The sequence below is a fragment of the Anabrus simplex genome, chromosome 2 (genome assembly GCF_040414725.1).
Source record: "Anabrus simplex isolate iqAnaSimp1 chromosome 2, ASM4041472v1, whole genome shotgun sequence".
NCBI classification, from domain to species: domain Eukaryota; kingdom Metazoa; phylum Arthropoda; class Insecta; order Orthoptera; family Tettigoniidae; genus Anabrus; species Anabrus simplex.
The window spans coordinates 713140196-713161928 of NC_090266.1; the positions used below are offsets into that span (position 1 = coordinate 713140196).

General features: G+C 38.7%; 1 protein-coding gene across 1 annotated transcript in view; it reads left to right on the forward strand.

The window, feature by feature from the left end:
• LOC136863059 (uncharacterized) overlaps positions 1-21733 on the forward strand; it is a 303511-nt gene that overhangs the window by 113645 nt on the left and 168133 nt on the right. Inside the window, exon 4 of the mRNA XM_067139388.2 lies at positions 3633-3863. Coding sequence (XP_066995489.2) covers positions 3633-3863 — 231 coding nt within the window. The remainder of the gene's footprint in view (positions 1-3632; positions 3864-21733) is intronic.

Consider the following 21733-nt stretch of genomic DNA (forward strand, 5'->3'; position numbering starts at 1 on the left):
CGCAATCTCTCCACTGACAGCTTGGAACATATTTTATTAATCACTCATTATTACATACACCGTAGTTACATGATTATTGGAAAGGTAATTCACCTTTAGATCACATTCACAAATCACACAATAATAATAATAATAATAATAATAATAAGAAGAAGAAGAAGAAGAAGAAGAAGAATGTATGGTTTTTGCAAGAATACAATATGCAGATGCCAATTTTATTAAAATGTAGTGTCACAAACAAAAATCTACTGACTACCTAGTTATGCCCTTTTGCTTTGTTAAATAAAAACATGGGGTGGCAGCCCTTAACTCCCAAATGATACAGGGGGTTATTTATTTATGATGGAACAATGCTTTTATCATAGTCAGGGTCTCCGAAATTTCCAAGAAAATGTATAACCTGCATATGTCAGATAAGTCACTCCTCTTTAGATATTTTGGTTAACTAGGAAGGGGGCTTCAACATACCATTAGCCAGTAGTGATATATTGGGAAACAAATCAAAAATATGGAGATTGACAAGTATTGGCTGTTACAAATGTATGATCACACATGTGTTATGTTATTATAAGAATAATTAGCAAAAAAGTTTGTTAATAACTTCTAATTGTAATTATTCAGAGCATACAAAAATATAGTAGGTATTAACAAAGGATACTATAAGCCAAAGTTTATTGTCCATCGTCCCCGAATGCCACTGTCCGTGGCACATGCCTGGTGTGCGTATATTATAAATCCACCTCTGCTGCCATTATGCTGTTAAATTATTACATACACTGCTCAAAAGAGAAATTTGGTCACATTTGTAGATGTTCCCAACTACTTTGTATGAATTCATACTGGGATGGGAGTTGGACTTTCATGGCAACAATATGTCCTGTTTACAGAACAGAAGACTCCTCTGTCTTCTGCATATATGGGAGACATCAGTGTCGGTTGGAAGGTACGAGTTCAGAGAGGGGGGGGGGGTCAGTATGGAGTATAGTGTTTACAATTCATGGCTGATTGTGCAGATGAATTACAAGTTATACACTTCATATTTGGTCCGTATTGTCAACCTTAATGGGCTTGTTAAATTATAGAAAAGTCCCACCTATACAATACAAGTTTACAATGTTTATTTTATATAAGTACATGTTTCATTCTTTATAGAGAACATCATCAGCTTAAAGCTCAGTTATTGTTAAAATTGAAATCAGTGTACCATTATTGGCAAAATATGTAAAAAGTGAAATATCCTAAAATTGGACGTTTATTCATATATTAAATATATAAAATTCATTCACAGATTTGTATTGTGTTAAAGTGCCATCTTGCAAGATTAGAGATGTTAAATTTCATAGGTGGTTTATGTTGTAATGTGTAATATGAAGGAAGTTCTCTTGTTCAGGATTATACACTTAATTTAAAACTTGCACAGGTACTTAGTGAAATAGGGTAAAGTTCATATCACATGCTCATGATATGTAAATGAGAGAATTGAAGTTTGAGTTATGTCTAAGGATTGACACTATATCAACTATTATTGAAATAATTATTGATGTGAGGCTTTTCATGATTTCAATTTTAACAATAATTGAGCTTTAAGCTGATGATGTTCTCTACAAAGAAAGTTAATAAGATAAAATTTCAATTACTATTATTTTTATACATAGAACAAAACAATTTTGTAGAATGTCTGCAAGGTAAAATATCAAATATTAATACCATTAAATAATACAGCTGTCAGCACTGCACAGTTCACTACCCTGTCTTTTAAATATTAACATGTAATCACGATGAGAGTGGAAATTCTCGTGTTCCGTTAACCACTGATTTCTGTGCTTATAAACAATGAAGCCAGTTGTTGCAAATTGGGATGTTCCTCCAAAAAAGTTTACAAGGAGCACAAAAACAGATTGTTGGCTGCAGGAATAAACCAGATATTCATGTTTCATAATGTCTCCAATTAAAAGCTTTCTTTCAAACAGCACTTTTGTCAGAAATCTCTAATTATCTGTATACATCGGCATAGAAGTATAGAAATTGTCCTTATTCTGTTTCACTCCACTTTTAGCATAGCAGTCTCTAGTAACATTATTCATAAGGGAATTGTTTGGTTTAAACATATCTTCTCATGGTGCTAGACCGTCTTCACAATTTTTACTTACAGTTCCAACAGCAGGCCAATGGAAGCGCAACTAAAACTGTTCATACACTCATCAAAGTTTTCTCTGCCAGTACCATCATTTTTATTTTTGTCATTGTATGAGAGGAAGTTGTTTAACTTATAGTTTAGATCCTGTGGAAAAACAAGTCTAATTTTGGTGTTTGGGAGAACAATTCACTTTCCCTCCTCTTCTCTTCTGATAATCTGTGATAATTTTTGCCACTTACCGTAATCATTTTCAACCATCCATGTTGCATACATAACACAAAAAACACTTAATAAAACTCTCACAAAATGAATAAAAATGGCTTTTAGTTTCACGGACTCCTCCGGAACTCTTGGTATTAGGGGAAATTGACGGCCTTCTCAGTTCACTCAGCACCATGTGGTTGTCTGTAGGTAGTGTGGATTTGCTGCCTGCTTGACTATGTTGCAGCCCAAATTAATCTTGATGCCCATACGCAGAACAGAGAGGGCTTTGTTTCAACAATGTGGTGGTATTTATAATATTATTACTGACAGCTTTCCGTTAGTCATGTTGGGAGCATTCACTTTTGAATACTATGAAAGTGCACATATTCTAAAAACTAATTTTCAGACCTTTCCATTTTTACTGTCCCATAAATTTGCCGCCCTGGTCCCGGGTCCATAAGGCCCATGCTCTGGCTAGAGTGCATGATTCCAACATCGTTTGGAAATTTCTGCAAGAGCATCATGTGGAGTGGCCATCTAGAAGTTCTGACTTCAATCCAATCACACAAGTTTGGACCAACTGGAGCAATGCATCCGAGGAGAAATCCACACGCCGAACTCTACTAGCCTTCAAGATGTCCTTTTAGAAGAGGGGGTATGTCTGCCACAACTGAACGTATGGTGCCTTGTCAGAAGCATGACAAGGAGTTGTGAAGATGATATCCATGTAAGGGGTGGCAATACTCCTTATTAACACACTTGATTGCTATGTAGCCGTTTTGGTGTATGACTAGGGACCACTTTATTTACGATATGTGCTATGATATCGTGTTTGAAGTGTCCAAAGAAAGCGTTCATTTCAGTTTTTAATTGCTGCAAAGTAGAAGGTTTCTTTTCATTGTGTGTCCTTTTTCATTTCAGTATGCATGCATATCATGGAGGCTTGAGCATATCAGAAAATGACTTTTTTTTTTTTTTTTTTTTTTTTTGGGCAGTGTATAAGATGATCTGTAAGTAGTTTAGTGTCTTCTTTCCAACGATCCCATCACATATTGTCTATTTTATCACTTTGTAATATCCTCCATTTTCTCCATGTACAGAAAAGAGATCACTTAATCTTTATCCTGAAGTGTAACTTAACCGATCATTTTGTATGTTCTTCATATTATATTACTTAAGAAAAGATATTTTGAATGATCTTTGTACTGATCAGTTTCTTTTATGTTAATGAGGGATGATGAATGAGTGGTTTACATAATAAACATGTTGTACAAGGGAAGGGTCATTACAGAATGGATCATCTGGTGAAGATGAAAGTTTTGATGTTGACATGCCAGACAACTATCACAAGAGAAAGATGCATCACCTAGAAAAAATCATCCGACAAAGATCCAGCTGTCCACGTTCTCAACGTCAATATCTGCTCCAATCATGGGAGTCTGTTGAATCTGTTGGAAAGAACCCTAGCTGGCTTGTCAAAAGGCTTGGAGATGTGCTAACAACACCTCCCCGAGAACAACAGGTATTCATTTGATGTTTTCCTCAGAATGTTTTGAGAAACTTGACCTTATTAAGAAACTTTTCTAGAATCCTTTCTGAAAGGTAGATGATTTCTTTTTGAAGTTCCTTAAAAGATCTGCGTAACATAAGTAGATAAATTTTTAAGCACAAAAAACTTGCATTGAAGTCATTGTGTGTTTTTAATCTACTTATGAAGGAGGCATAGATGACTGCTATTGTACAGATAGTTTTAAAAATTAAATTTAAAATCTTCTTGGTGTAAAAGGAAATCTTTCTGTTGATGTCATGAACAACCAAGCTCGTGTAGAGGAGGACAATAATGTCAGTGAAATTATGCTTGAGTTAGTGGAAAGGAAGGTAAATAAATTCCTTTGTCATAAAGCAACAGGGATAGATGAAATTAGACCTAAAATGTTGCATCCGGGAGATAGTAGGTTCGAATCCCACTATCGGCAGCCCTGAAGATGGTTTTCCGTGGTTTTCCATTTTCACACCAGGCAAATGCTGGGGCTGTACCTTAATTAAGGCCACGGTCGCTTCCTTCCAACTCCTAGGCCTTTCCTATCCCATCGTCGCCATAAGACCTATCTGTGTCGGTGTGACGTAAAGCCCCTAGCAAAAAAAAAAAAAGACCTAAAATGATGAAATATAGTGGGAAGGCAGGGATGGAATGTTAACAAAGTACCTTCTGATTGGACGAAAGCAAGCAAGGAAACAGGAAAGATAGCAACAACTATTGAGGTATTTCATTGATTGATAAACTAGGTAAGGTGTTCATTGGCATTTTGGAAGGGAGGGTGTGATCATTGGTGGAGAGTAAGTTGGATAAAAACCAGTATGGTTTCAGAGCACAGAGAGGCTGTCAGGATCAGATTTCCAGTATGCGCTAGGTAATTGAAAAATGCTGTGAGAGGAATAAACAGTTACGTTTATGTTTCGTAGACCTAGAGAAAGCATATGACAGAGTACCGAGGGAAAGATGTTAACCATACTGGGGGATAATGGGATTTAGTGTAGATTATTAAAAGCAATCAAAGGCATTTATGTTGGCAGTTGGGCTGCAGTGAGAATTGACAGTAGAATGAGTTTTTTGTTCAAGATACTTACAGGGGTTAGACACACCTTTCACCTTTGTTATTCAAAGTTTACATGGATCATCTACTGAAAGGTATAAAGTGGGAGTAAGGGATTGAGTTACGTGGAAATGTAGTAAGCATTTTGGGCTGTACCCACAACTTGGTCTTAATGGCAGATTGTGCTGAAAGCCTGCTATCTAATATCTTGAATTTGAAAATAGGTACAATGAGATGATATGAAAATTAGCATTTCAGTAGGGAAGAAACCTAAGAGAATTGAATGTCAGACTGGGGATACAGAGCTGGAACAGGTAGACCATTTCAAGTATTTAGGTTCGATCCTGGCTCAGTCCGGTGGTATTTGAAGGTGCTCAAATACGACAGCCTCGTGTCGGTAGATTTACTGGCACGTAAAAGAACTCCTGCGGGACTAAATTCCGGCACCTCGGCGTCTCCGAAGACCGTAAAAGTAGTTAGTGGGACGTAAAACAAATAACATTATTATTATTTATTATTCAAGTATTTAGGATGTATATTCTCCCAGGGTGGTAGTATAGTAAGTGAGATTGAGTCAAGGTGCAGCAAAGCTAATGCAGTGAGCTCGCAGTTGAGATCAACAGTATTCTGTAAGAAAAAATTGAGCTCCTGAACGAAACTATCTTTACACCGGTTTGTTTCAGACCAACTTTGTTTTACGAGAATGAAAGTTGAGTGGACTTAGGATATCTTATTCATAAGTTAGAAGTAACACATGAAAGTAGCGAGAATGATCGCTGGTACAAACAGGTGGACACAATGGCAGGAGGGTACTCAAAGTGAGGAAATACAGGCTAAGTAAGGAATGAATTTGATTGATGAGCTGTACACATAATCCAGCTTAGGTGGTGGGGTCATGAGAGTTGAATGGAGGAGGATAGGTTACCTAGGAGAATAGTGATCTCAGCCATGGAGAGTAAGAGAAGTAGAGGGAGACCAAGACAATGATGGTTAGACTCAGTTTCTAATGATTTAAGAGGTATAGAACTAAATGAGTCCGCAGAGCTAGTTACAAATAGAAAGATTGTAGTGATATTTAGTAAATTTACAGAGGCTTGCAGACAGAACACTAAAGGCATAACGGTCTATAATGGAGATGTATATATTATGTATGTTGTTACATTAAAGAAATAGAATGCTTCAAATTGTTTTGAGTGTATTTTTTGAAAAAAGAGCATTGGTAATCTGGTGATTAGGCCTGTAACAGTAGTTTGCAAAATAATATTTTTTTCATCTGTTACAAGGTTTAAGAGGTGATCTTACATTACTTAAGTGTGCTGACTTCAAATCTGCTTTCCGCTTTTCCATATAATGTAAGGATATTTTACAGTAGCCTCATCATTTCTGTTCATAGCATGATTTTGATCACATTTCACTAAATTTTGACACCTCTTAAAGGTTAAAGGACACACATCATCCAGCTCCGTCTGTGTAACAAACACGTTCTACATGCTGTTCAAGGTTTAAATTGAAGTGGGAATTCATCTCTATTTATATCACGATCTTACATGGTCAAATTAAACTTCTCTGGAACCACCTAGTATCAAGTGAATGTGTCACCCATAGAGACAGCAAAAAACAGCACAAATTCACTTATCCCAGATGTACACAGACTGGACTATATAATGAATTGCCGGAATTTTAAGAATTTTACATTACAGCAATCAATTGTAACATAATTTTAACTTGTTTCATCATTACAGAAACATATTTTAGAATGTGTTAAAATGTATTTTAGATGTTTTAGGCATATGTATATAATTGTTTAATTTGTACTTAAGGCTGATGATGGCACATAGATGCCAAAACTAGTACCATTTGACATTTGATTCAATAACAATAAAATGTCATTGTATTGAATAGGTCGACCTTGAAAGAATTTTTATTTACTGTTACCTCTTAAAGGGTCTGAAAAGAAAAAGATTTAATAGCTGACTGTAAATAATTTTAACACACTGAGTACAGTGCTGGAGTCCAGTATTCTTACAGTATACAAAACTAATGTCATAAAAGTGAGGTTTTTACCTAATAAATTGCACTGTAAAATAGAAGAAAAACCTTGTACAACATAAAACAGACTATCTATGTACCTTTACAAAGCACCACTTGAAGAAAAAATATTTTTCTTTGTGTGGAAGGAGGGTTGTGTTGACTGACCTTTACAGCCGTATTACGTAGTTTCCCTTTCCAAGCACCAGAAGTAGTCAGCCAACATCACTACGTTCCACCATCCGTGGTATCTTCTTTCCATTTCCTTTATTTGTTGGTAGAATCTTTCACCCTGCTCAACACTTTGGGCTCCCAAATTGTCAGGGAAATAGTCCAGATGATTGTTCAAGAAATGGAGTTTTTAACTCGTGTTACAGCCAAGAGCTTGAAATCATTTCAACATACACTGCCTGACAAAATGAAGTTAAGTGAATGAAACTACATATGCTGAAAGACCATGTGCCTTTATTGAACTGATTAGATTATGGGATGAAAGAGACAAGGCCATTGGCAGTTACAGGTGGAATGTTGGTGCCAGGTCAGTAGGGTGCCCCCCCCCACCCCCATCCCACCCCCCTCCGGCCTTTATGCATGTATTCATGCCCTTATGCAGTTTGGAATGGTGTCAAAGAGCCTTTGGATCCCCTCCTGAGGCAAGATCGTCCACAGTTGTTGCAGCTGTCCCTCCAGATTCAGCAGGTTCATACTGGGACTGAGTCTCCTTCCAATGTCGTCCCACACGTATTCAATGATGGAGAGGTCTGGGGATCTTGCTGGCTATGGGAGGACCTCAACATGCTCTAGGCAGTCCATAGACACATGTGCTGTGTATGTATGTGTATTATCTTGTTGGAACACTGTCCCAGGGTGCTGTGCCACAAGGGGTAGGACGTGTGGATCCAGAATGCCTGCGACGTATCACTGTGGTGTCAAAGTCTGCCTAAGCACTATTAGAGGTGACCTGGATGCATTTCCTATGACTCCCCACACCATAATGCCAGGGATAATGCCTCTGTGTCTTTCCACAATATGGGCAGGATCTACCCTCTGCTCTCGACGCCACCAAACCTGCACACAATGGTCATCGGAGGTTATGGAGAAGCGGGACTAATCACTGAACATGATAGATGCCAGCCGTCCTCTGTCCATGCCTCCCAGACAAGACACCACTCCAAATGCAGGCGTTGGTGTTCTGGTGTCAATGGCAACTGACAGGCAACTCACAGGATGTTGTAGAGTCTTCAGTACTGTACATGTTCATGGATGGCAGGTGCCGAAGTTGTGAGTCCACATTGCTTGGCACACCACACAACGGTCCTTACTCGGGGTGGTGTTTCTTGGTCGACGCGAACCTGCACAACATGATTGGGTGCCGTCATGTACCCTTTCAGTCCAACATCAGGCCACTGTGAGATCTGAATGGCCCACATGCATGGCAATTGCACGTATAGGATTATTCATTCTCAGAGTGAAGTGATATTTATTTTTGCATAATATTTTGCGTTATTTATTAAGACAAACTCTATGAACTTGATGAAAGGAATTATTAATTTTGAATTTCATTTATTACAAACATTCATTGAAAATTCATGATATTCCCAGAGCCAGGTAACATTAAATTCGACAGAAGATATTTAAATTTGATTTTCTATTTTCTAATTTGAATAACAGAGGAATTATTCATGCTATCTACAAGTTGAATAAACTTAAAATTTTAAAGTATCATCTATTATTTTGCACTGTGAATACCATTTTCTGTACCTGCTCCTAAGAACCGAACACCCATTAGTTAAGTCTCATGCAACTTTTCCTGGTACAGTATGTATTGTAAAAATGAGATTAAGTTACTGGCTCATAAATCATTAATCACTCTCTGTATGATATACAGCAGTAATATGAATACAAACTCTCAAACTCATGGCTCAACAGGCTATTAGAACATTGACCTGCCAAGACAACTGCTGCCCAGCCAGATAACCAGCAGATTCTGGAGTGATGCGTTACCTGCGCGATGACATCCTCAGTCATATTGCTCTACTTTCTTGGCCGAGTCTATTGCCTGTTGTATCAGATAGGTCCTCAGTTGGTCTCAAGAGGCTGAACGAACCTTATTCCAGCCCTCAGTCTAGAATTAAAATTCCTGGACAGGCTGGGAACCAAACCTGTGTCCTCTGGGTATGAGGCAGGCATGCTGCCCCTACATCACAGGGCTGGCAGTAACCTGTATGGTTCTTTTTATTTCCGATTGAATTGATAATGATGATGATGATGATGATGATGATGATGATGATGATGATGATGATGATGATGATGCTTGTTGTTTAAAGGAGCCTAACATCTAGGTCATCCACCCTTAATGGTAACGAAATGAGAGGAAATGTAATGACAATTTAAACGTCTGAAATCCTCCACTGACCAGAATTTTAAACGTGAGGACGAAGAATGAATGGATGGATACGAATTTGAAACAATCAGTGGATCTGACTCGCAATGCCCCACATTCCCAGAAACGAGTGTTAAACAATAGTATTACTGACCAAGGGACTGCTTCTAAAGCACAGTACTGAATCAATGATGCTTTTAGTCTGAAGGGGTCCAAAATCCAGGTCATTGGCCCCTCATAATGGTACTTACCGCTAGTCAAGTAGAACCATGGTATTTGTCAATGTTGCGGTACTAATGAAAAGTAGCATAGGCTCACGGTGTTCCACACGTTATGATACTACTCACAGGTAATGTAAAGCACACATGTAACGCAAACCTATAGTATTTCTCACATTGTGGTGCCATTTACAGGCAACGCAAACCTATGGTGTTCCTCACATAAGTGTACTAACCACAGTGACTCTTACAGGCAATGCAAACCTATGGTGTTCCTCACATAAGTGTACTAACCACAGTGACTCGTACTATCCCGTGGTGTTCCTCACATAGTGGGTACTAACCATAGGCAAGGCAGAACCAGTGTCACTCACCCATGGTGGTGCTCATACAGTGGTACTAATCACAGGTACTGTAAAACCCAGCCGGAAGCACACACTGTCGCTACTAATTACAAACCTATTGTGTACCTAACATAGTGGTACTACGCGCAAGTAAAAGCGACCTATGGTGTTCCCTGAGTGATGGTACTAATTACAAGTAGTCTCATGGTTCTAATTGATCATCCCTTGGTCGCTCCTTTTAGTCACCTCTTATGACAGGCAGGGGATACCGTGGGTGTATTCTTTGTCTGCATCCCCCTCCCACAAGAGGTTGTGTGTTTGGTGCACGAGAGCTATTTTATTTCGCTCAAGTCCGGCGGCAAGCCGGTTAGGACCTCCTTATCCGCCACCTGGCATGTGCCACGTGGAAGTATCACCTCTCCCCCTGCCACGCCAGCCTAGTAGGTTCGTGGTCCGATTGAATTTGGATCAACTGTGGTGGAGGTGATTGTTGTTTGTAATGCAAAACAATAAGATAATAATCATGTTCCAACTTGAAACTTGTATGATACTGTATAAGGAAAGGGCCTTGAAAGGCATGAAAATGACAAGACTACCTTACACCTCATAATAATAATAATAATAATAATAATAATAATAATAATAATAATAATAATAATAATAATACTGCCAGGGTCAGAAGATCAAGGCCATGCTAATCTGTCGATCAAATTACCCATTGGCCAAATTTGTCGAATACATCATGCTTAAAATACTATTCATAGATTACACTAGCCTGCAATGATTTCCCGGTTTTTGATGAAAATAAGTTGTTCATATACAAAACGATGTGCTGATTTTGAAAATACCACCCGTTAACCATAACACATACAGATTTTATGTAATTAGTTATTTTATATGTATCGATGTTGGAGATTTAATGTAAATTTAAGGAAATTAAATTTATTTCATCATGTTTTGAAAATTTTTACCAGTGCATGAAATATGAAAATATTCTCGATTGACAGCATACCGCAGCATGACTGCACCGTCATTTTCTCTGAAGTCATTTCTTTCATACAGAATGCTAAGCTCAGTCATTAGTCTGTTCTTGTCTGGGAGTCTATATATGTCACACATGGTGTTAACTCCTTTTGCAGGAAAATGTATTGAGTATTCACTAAGATTCATCGAATCTAATAAATTTGCAACCTCTAAATAAGAAACAGACTCCTCAGTGATTCAATCACAAACATCCTTAACATTAGCTGTCCTGTAGGATTGTGTTCTGTGTCTCTTGCTTTGTGGCATCTCTGAAGAAACTTCATTTGTTATTTTATCGATAGAATCCCTGACTGAAGTAACAGTCATTTTTAAAAATTCCAACAGCAATTCCTATTTTGATTGCATCTGTCAACCTTGCTTGTAGCTGGGAGTACAAAATATCCACATTAGGCATTCTGTGAAAGAAGGACAACCAAAATAAGAACTCTTCGTCCTCCAAATTGTGTCTGAGTCCACTTGCTTCTTGAACTGTTTGTATAGATTTCAACTTTTCCAGGTCCAGAAAGCATTGCAACAAAGCATCTTTGTTTTCATACTTGACATCGACAGTTCTAGACTTGAAGTTCTATCTTGTTGCTGAACATCCTGGAATTCATTGTGCTACCACTTTTTCTAAAGCTGCCAGACGTTGAGGAGACCTGAAAAAGGATGCAGATAGGCTGCAGAAATATATACGCATGCAGCTTGATTTTGAGAGTCTGTGTGTTCTGATATGAAATTGAGGTGATGGACTTAGCAGTGAATGTAATTGGCTAGGGGATAGTGAGCTTTGATCTTCATTTGAGCTCTACCTCTTTCACCACTCATCACAGATGCTCCATCATAAGTTTGAGCGACAATTTCCTCTGGATTAACCCGAAAAATACTACTGACCCGCTGCAGTATGCACTCGTGTGTTGCATCTGCAGTTTGTCCATCCGGATTAAACAATCCCCGTATTTTTTCAAGTGGTTGGCCATTTAATGTGTGTCTGAACACAATTGCCAACTGTAGCTCTTCAGAGATGTCAGTAGTTTCATCTACCATGATAGTGGTGTATTTATTGTTATGTACTTTCTCCAGTATATGTTCACGGCAGACTTCCAGCATACAGTCTAGCAGTTCATTTTGGATGGTTTTTGATGTGCCCTTAAATACCTTATTGGATTCCACGTGTGACTCCTGGATTTTCAGATACTGAAGACTCATTATGACCATGTAAAGCTAGTTCAAATGCCCCACAGAATATTATACAATAAATGATTTTAGACAAACTATACCTGTTCTTCTCTATTTCTGCATTATGTCTCCACAAAGCATCATGATGTACTCTGCTAAGTTGTTGCAATGTTCACATTTCCTACAGCACTCAGGCCCACTACATTATTGATGTGTTTTCTGTTCAACAAATGCTTCTTCATATACTTGTTTAAATGCCCCAGGTCCTTCACACCTTTTGTACTCCAGTTATTATTATTTCCAAAAAAGATGCAAGGAAAACAAAACAAAGCATTTCTTACATCACAGCAACATATCCAACTGTTATTATTGTAAACTTTACAGTTGAAATGCCTGATATAACTGAATTTTTTCCCTCTCAAAACCATTTGGGTTAAATTTGGGACTGGAGTGTGATGATCTATAGTTTTTATGTTCACTTTTTCTTCTAATGTTCTCCAAGAAAATGGTTCCTTCGTCGAACTGACCACACTGTTCATGCTGTAGACTCACTTCCCAACTTACGTCAGTGCAGATAGAATCGTGGGAATATAGATCCTCACTAAGAACACAATTTCATTTTATATACACTGCAATGGGTAAATAAATCTCCACATGAACTTTAGCACTAACACAATGAAAGAAAAATACACACCAGTAATATAACTGCAAGATCAAACATGCAAAATGCAACTGAAAGCATTGCCAACTGAATCATTAAGACCTCCCCTATTACCAGCATAAATTACATTCTAATGTGGGGTAACCTTTAGGTAAGTCCAAGATTCTTTGACTCGCCTATAAATTCCTTATTGTTGACGCAAAAGGTAGATGGCTATTTTAATAAGCATTGGTTGGTTACATACCCATAAACTGTGATCAACTTTCACTGATCCTGTCTGTAGTTACCTTCCCTCCCTCAAGAGGGTAGTACTGCTTGATGCCTCCTGCTACCCTGGTATTGTAAGTGGTAAGCAATTCTGCCGCTAGAGGGTAGCATTGTCTGGGCTCAAAGGCAAGGCGTAAGTGTGGGCAATCTATCGCAAACATAATGTTGTTGTTAACCTCTACGTTCCGACGGACGAACAGGATATGGTGAAAGTACGAAGAGTTCAGGGTCAATTTAACAATATAGGGCACTTACCAAAATTTGTTGATGCAAAGAATGCCACAAAATGCAGAAGGTCTGGATGCCTTTCCAAAACCAAGGTACTCTGTACAAAACGTAGTATGTATGTTTGCATAGTAAAAAACAACTGCTTCTGGCATGATCATACCAAGCAATGAGTAAATGGCTTGTATAGGCCTACAGTGAATCACATTAGTGATAAATTGTCAAATAATGTACATATTTAGTTTTAAAATAGGTTTTGGTTATTTTAAGTAATAGAAGTACCTAAATGGAATGAAAACACTTATTGTTTAAAAAAACCCAACTGCTAAATCAAGAAAAGTGTAATCCATAATATGTTAACAAAGACCTATGGTCCACATACAAAGCCCTTCTGTTACACCCTTTAGACCAGGGGTTCCCAACCTGGGGGGCGCGCCCCCCTAGGGGGGCGTGGGGCTTTATCAGGGGGGGCGTGAAGTGATTTCCGAATTAATTTTTTAAACTTGAAAATTAAAATTTTGTGTAATAAACATTTTTCGAATTTCTCTAAGCGATTGTCGCGCCAAGTCAGTCGTTCAAAAGCACTGGTAATTGCCAACTGTCGGCACAAACCTCTGCGGAGCCGCGAGGTTGGAGGTAAAATAAGGAATTTGCTGCGTTGTGAGGAGCAAAATGAAGCCTGAGAGCAGGTGCGGGAACAAGACCACTCAACGCACGTATAATTGCACACTTTGTGGACTTACTTGCGTGAAAGTAAAACGATGAACATACGCGACATGTTTCTACTCATCAACGATGTAGTAGTTGCTTTCATTTTCCAGTATTATTGTTACATACTGTACAAGGTTTTTCTCATAAACAAAACGTATATTATATGAAGGAGGTACTTGTATAAATGTCGATATTATATCAAATTGATCTAGTGGCGAGAACAACAGGAGATAAGGTAATAATAGTGGGCTAAATTATAATAAATGTATTTAATATAACATGTTAGGCTTTCACGGCTAGCGTGAAATTTTATGTAGGCCTACTGGTATTTTGGACTACAACTAATTAATGTTTAATCACAGCAATTAATGAAACAGTGACATTTTCTCACCAAAGATCTTAACTGGCAATAAGTTACTACAGTCAGGAATCGACATTAACTCTGAAGAACAAAGAATATCGGAGTTTCAGAAGCAACAAATGAAGTGGAAGTTCCTCCTTCCCTCTCACTCTGCGGCATATAGACTCGTTTTGTGGGTAGGTCGTCCTTGAATGCTCTGTTCCCTCACCTACACATTCTTATTTTTCCCTTGCAGTCAAATTGGCGAGAGCTACATAGTACAACTGTCCCATCAGAGATGGCGCAGTAATGGCCATGACAACACATCGCCGATAGACCATCAGTGGCCAAGCCCTTCGACTGTTGATTCTGTGCCTCATATACTTTCGCAGTGGACGTGTCTGTCAAGTTGTTTATTATGAGAGTTGTGTATGCTTCGCTGTAACAGTGCGACTGTGTGAATTGTGTTATTTAATATTGTGACTTTCTAAAAATTGATAACGATGTCGAAGAAGAGACTTTACAATAATGACTACATTCAATATGGCTTCACAGTCGTTGAATGGAACGGAATACAACAGCCTTAATGGGTAATCTGCCACTGTGTTCTGAGTAACGATGCGATGAGGGCTGTGCGCTTGGAGAGACATTTAAACACGAAGCATTCAGGCTTAAACGACAAACCCACAGAATTTTTTGCAACTAAACTCCAAAACCAAACCAAACCCCATGGCACTACAGCCCTTGAAGGGCCTTGGCCTACCAAGCGACCGCTGCGCAGCCCGAAGGCCTGCAGATTGCAACTAAACTCAACTCACTAAAACGTATGAAATTAGATTCATCGGGTACTTTTAACCAAGAAAATGAGAAAGCAGTGGAAGCATCATATGAACTAGCTCTTCAGATTGCCAAAGACAAAAACGCACATACAATTGGGGAAACATTAGTAAAGCCATGTATGTTATTAGCCGTAAAAGTAGTTTTGGATGAAGGAGTCGGCAGAAATTGTCTAAAATTTCTCTTTTTGATAACACAGTGAAGTGAAGACTTCAAGAACTGTCAGAAGACATTAAAATGCAAATTTTGGAGGTGAAAGCGTCTCCAGTGTTTTCAGTTCAGTGTGATGAAACAACCGATATGGCCCATTGTTGTCAACTGATTGTATGCTGTCGATTTGTCGACACTGGAATTTTAAGAGAAGAAATTTTCTCCTACCAATGTTTGAAAACAACTTCGAAAGCTTGTGATGTGTATTCTGCCATCGATAGTGTTTTCCAAGAACATGGACTTTCCTGGGAAAATGTAGTGGGTGCATGTACGGATGGTGCACCTGCTATGATTGGGTCCGTTCTAGGTTTCTCAATTTGACCAAAGATAAAAACCCAAACATCATGGGAACCCACTGTATAATTCACAGGCTGGTTTTGGTGGCAAAAACCTTGCCCCAAGATTTTAATAACACTCTAAAAGTCGCTATAAGAATTGTGAACTCTGTGAAGACAAGTTCTATACAGACAAGATTGTTTGAAGCCCTTTGTGTTGACCTTCAAGCCGACCACAAAACTCTACTTTTCCACACAGAGGTTTGCTGGCTATCAAAAGGGAACATGTTGGCTCGGCTGTTTGAATTAAAGCCTGAAGTTGGAATTTTTCTTCTTGGTGAAGGTAAGAACGATCTGTATGAAGTGTTTACTGATGCCAATTTTATCATCTCATTGGCATATCTTTGCGATTTCTTGAAGCTTTGAACAGTTTGAACTTAAAGCTCCAAGGCAAAAACTCCAATATTATGCTTGCTTATGATGCCATCAGAGCTTTCCTGGAAATAATACAGTTATGGAAACGCCGGCTTCAGTTGAACAACTTCTCATCCTTTCACCGCCTTAATGAAATTTTGCCGGAAAATGAACGTGATCGTAATAAACTTAAGGTGAAAATTCAGTCACATTTGGATTCCTTGGCACAAGAATTCAATTTCTACTTTCCTGATATCTCGTCAGATGAATGGTCCTGGATGTTAACAAGAAATCTGTTTGCCATTGACATTGAAGCATTGCCAGCACAACTTCAAGAAGAAGCCATAGATTTGAAGTGTGATTCAAAGCTAAAAGTGATTACAAAATATTAGGACTGGGCGACGTTTGGGTAAACTGTCTTGCAGTGTATCCTGAAATAGCCAAAGAAGCATTGCGTGTCATTGTCCCATTTTGAACGACATATTTATGCGAGTCAATATTTCAACGCTGAGTGTCATAAAAACAAAGCAGCGCTGTCGGCTTGATGCTGCAAGTGATCTCCGCTGTGCTCTGTCAAATATCAAACCAAACATACCGAATCTTACCAAGAGAAACCAGCGCCAAGCCTCTCACTGACATTTGTTGACTAATTTAAGGATTTATTTTAAAAGTATGTTCTTTGTATTGTGCTAAAATGTCATAGATATAAAGCGCGTACTTCATTTTTTCGTAAATAATTGAATAACGGAATAATTCATTATGTAGTGTCATTAGGTTAGGTCTATATCCTCCAGCTCAGTTTATCGGAGAGGTTACAGAAATCACGGGGAGGGGGGGGGGGGGGGGCGTGATGACCACCCGTATCTGAAAAGGGGGGCGTCAGCTGGAAAAGGTTGGGAACCACTGCTTTAGACACTTTACAAAGAAAATTGTTATTGCATGGTTTGCTTACTAGTGACCCATATTCTCAGAAATGACATATTTAAACAGTTTGTTTTCCAAGTATTCAGTCCAGGATTGAAGAGGATACTCAAAACAAAGAAAAGACACCAAGACAATTGTACTGAATATAAATAATTCCTTACAGTTCCAAACTATGAGCTGGAGCCCAGTAGCACATATTGACCAGCTGCCACTGCATGTCAGTGTTATTGGCATGTTAAAGATCTCTGGTGGTGCACTCATTGTTGCCTGACAAAAGTTAATTAACTCAGCCATAATATCCATTCCAGTAGAATTCCATTTTCATTGCTAGGTAACGGTACAATTAAATGTCAAAATCAGTAGGCAGACTGTCTAAATAGCACCACTTCAAAAGCCCTGCACCATGGTAATTGAGGCCATACAAATTATTATTTTTGTGTCAGTACTGGTCAGATGGTAAATTCAGTTGGATTGTAAATAATGTGCCTTTGATGTGAGTTATATATCCATATACCTGATGTGCCTTTTCATTAAGTCTCACAAGTGGTCTGTGAGGTTGATGTGGTGTAAGGTCAAAAGCCATTAATATACTGGAAATCAGATCTATATTTCTCAATTTTTTTTGTAACACATGCATTATTGCACAACATATTGTCTTGAAATACACCAATGTCAGATGAGGGAAAAAGTGCAACATGGCAGAATGCACGCAGTCAGGAAGTACAATGGTCCTCTTGAACTAGAGTTCTGTGCTCCTATTAGTAAAACATTCCGTGCCATACAGCTACCTCTACCAACATGTAGGCTACTGTTGAAACTATGCATGAAGAATTCAAAGTTTCTTGTCATTGACAAGAAATACGTACATGACCATCCACATTATGCATTGAAAATAATCACTTCACTTGTCATACTAGTCCAACTTGCATGATTGTTGCACATGATAGATCGTTAATGTTGATGAACCATTATCAGCAAATATTGGTTTAGTAGGCATAAGCTGTCATAGCCTCTATACACTTGTATTTAAGTCTTTAATACATAATGAAGGCAGCAGGCATCCAGGGTATACAATGCCTGCACAGAGTACTGAATGTCATATGGACAGACAACAAAATACCTGCAGACTGAAGCAGGGGTGTTATAATTTCCTGTTTAAGAAAGGCAGCAGACGGAAACCCACCAACTATAGAGGAATAACACTGCTGTCTGATGGGCTAAAAATTGTAGAGAAGATCATAGAGAGGAGATTGAGAACCATCATTGAGCCACAGTTAGAGGAGGAGCAATATGGATTCAGAAGTAACAGATCACAGAGCTCGATAGCTGCAGTCGCTTAAGTGCGGCCAGTATCCAGTATTCGGGAGATAGTAGGTTCGAACCCCACTGTCGGCAGCCCTGAAAATGGTTTTCCGTGGTTTCCCATTTTCACACCAGGCAAATGCTGGGGCTGTACCTTAATTAAGGCCACGGCCGCTTCCTTCCCACTCCTAGCCCTTTCCTGCCCCATCGTCGCCGTAAGATCTATCTGTGTCGGTGCGACGTAAAACAAATAGCAAAAAAAAAAAGTAACAGATCAACAATGGATCTAATTTTTAGCACCCGCATGCTGATGGAAAAGTATTGGGAGAAAGGCAAGAACCTGGTCATTGTATTTCTGGATATAGAAAAGGCCTATGATAGTGTTACAAGAAGTAAGATCTGGGAGTGCCTGAGGAAAAGAAATGTGCCTGAAGGACTAGTAAGGAAAATTCAGTTGTTGTACAAAGACTGTACTAGCTGTGTACAAATTGGGGAAGGTTGATCATCATGGTTTAAGACCAAGAGTGGAGTTCAGCAAGGAAGTGCACTGTCCCTACTTCTGTTCATCACTGTTATGGACAATATAATGAAGAACGTCAAGGAAAAGTTAGGTGAACTGAATGCACTGGCCTTTGCTGATGATATCATGATTTGGGGTGAAACAGAAGAGGAAGTACAGACTAGACTCAACGTATGGAAATCCCAGTTCCAGGAATATAACCTCAACATCAGCGAGACCAAGACAGTGGTGATGGCGGTCAACAGAGAAGGGTGTCCAGAAAGTGTAAAAGTAGGAGACCACCAGCTAGAGTGTGTGGATAATTTTCCTTACCTTGGAAGTGTATCTCCAGTAATAATTTGGTCAGAAAGGAAATTACAAACAGAGTGCAAAAGGGATCAGAATTTTACCAACAAGTAAGAAAACTTTTATGGGATGACATGATTCCAAAACCGGCCAAACTGATTATGTTTAACAGCTATTTCATACCAATATTGACCTATGGTATTGAAGCGCGCACGCTCACAAAAAGAGATTAATCAAGACTGCAAGCATCAGAGATGAAATTTCTTAGATCCACCATCCAGAAGACCAGGATGGACAAGTTAAGAAATGAGGAGGTGAGGAAAGAAGCCATTAGACAGAATCGGCATATCCAGACTATGGTGGTACAGGCATGTGATGAGGATGGAGCGTACAAGAACAGCCAGAATAAATTTGGAAAGACAGGTGGAGGAGAAAAGACCTGCAGGAAGACCTAAAACTCGATGGATGGACATGATCATGGTCGATCTAGTTGCCAGAGGATGGACAGTGGATGATGTTCTCCATGACAAGTTGTATATGGACAGGAAGAAGTGGAAGAGGCTCATTAACAGTACCTGGGAAACTGGAACTATACAATGATTACGATGATGATGATGATGATGATGATGATGAATAGGAAAGAAGAAAGGTGACAGCTGTCATCCACTTGTGAGTACAGTGCGGTGAGGAGGTGAGACAATCATTTCCATGGCAACAGAGAGCCATGTTGTGGCTTACGCACGGAAAGGGATGAAGCACATGGACTGATTCAGTTTCTTCCTTTCTTGACTAGTTAGGTGTGTGCAATACCATTGTGAAATCAAAAGTAATCTCCTGTGTACTGAGTGGAGTGTTTATTAGAGTTATTTTGTTTCTTGCAGACGTGAGTACATATACAGTACCGGCCATAAGTATTTTTATATTCATATTTTCAATCACAGATAGCGTAAATGATACCCATGATGCAAAACAAACAGAAGACCGGTTCATTATTTTACGTGTTTGTGTCTGAGTAGGGAGTTCAGTGTTGTTTATGTTTCAAACCTAGCAGTAAAGTTGGATCAGCTGTTTACGTGGAGACCATAAGTACAGTATTTTGACATATGCGATTTTACTTATAACAATGATTTACTTACGTCTGATTTCCAGTTCTTCCTTTCTCCCAAACAGTTGGGGAAATGTGATGTTTGCGACATCACTGCTTGTTTTCAATTATTGAACTATATAATTAATTGATAAGATGTATATATTTAATCACTGATAGGTCATTTTTAAATTAATATATATATAGGGTTTTAATCATCCATTTCACATCATTTCATTTCTTTGTATCGCGGCTATAACGTATTCTGAACGAACCACATATTGGGTAAAGTATTTCAACATCATTCATATTAATAGCTTGCAGTAAATTTTCCAATAGCCGTTGTGAGGTGACCAGAGTCAGCAGGCTAATTTCAGCCCATTTCCAGGAAAAGTACGTCATCAAGGTTACGAGAGACGTTACCCTCTCCACCATAAGAAGAGACAGTTGAAACATTATGGACGCCCACGTTTCGAACTTCGCTACCTGACGCTTTATTTCAGCGGGAAAGTTCAGCCTATGTGAATGAACGTAATGAAGCAACGTGATGGATTCACAGCAATACATAGGAGAAGGGATGAGACCTCGAATCTTACTGGACCATGTGATATGGCTGATGGAGAGAGACTTTTGAACCAATATACTTTGAAGACAAGAGCTGGAGAGGACAGTCTTTTTCTTACTCTGAGACACAGAGACACTCTTGGAAGACACTCTTACGACGATTGAACGTCTGCACATCAGAGAAGATTTTAACTTAGTTCACTTCGTATCTGAGTATATTCTACTCAAAAGTGACTCTCATTGGGACCTGTTATCTCAATGACAAGAGGTTGTCAACGGGAGACCGGTTTTGACTAGTATAGGGGAGGAGAGCTTTTATTATGAATTTAGCTACGCTACTGTTCCGTAATACGGAAGAATACAAGTGTATTCTCTCCATGAACATAACCCATGGTGGTTTTGCATTTAAAGTTAGGACTCATTATGACTTTATGTAAGGAGTACAGTAGGAAGTGTTAAAGGCAGGAAAAGCATAAGTAGGACTGGAATCCAACAACAGATGAGGCAGCCGGTAGAGAGATCCATCGATCATCGGCTTCAAGACAAGAGAGTCTACAAATGGTGAGCTTATGGCATAAGTTACTGCAAGTCTTCGTGCAACAGTTAATTTTCTTAGAGTTAATTTCATTCAATTTTTCTTTTGCTTCCGTAAGTTCAGATTTCGTTAATACGCCGATACGTCATGGTTTTCATCCTAATAAATAGCTGTTTTAATTTGTATCTTATGAAATAATTATTAATGATCCTTAAATTCCAAGTTAGTGTACTTAATGGTTAGTGTCCCGTCACCCCACCCCTGGGAGTATTTTGAATCTCATGACATATTATTATTATTAATTACCAACTATCGTTTTCAAGCCATAAGCTTGAAGGCTGGCGCCCATGGGATATTGTTTATTGAGAAACAATGAGATATCATTTATTTATATTACTATTAAAGTGACCCGCCACGTTATAATACTGTCACACATCTGTGGGCTGAGTGGGTATGTCACAAAGGGAAA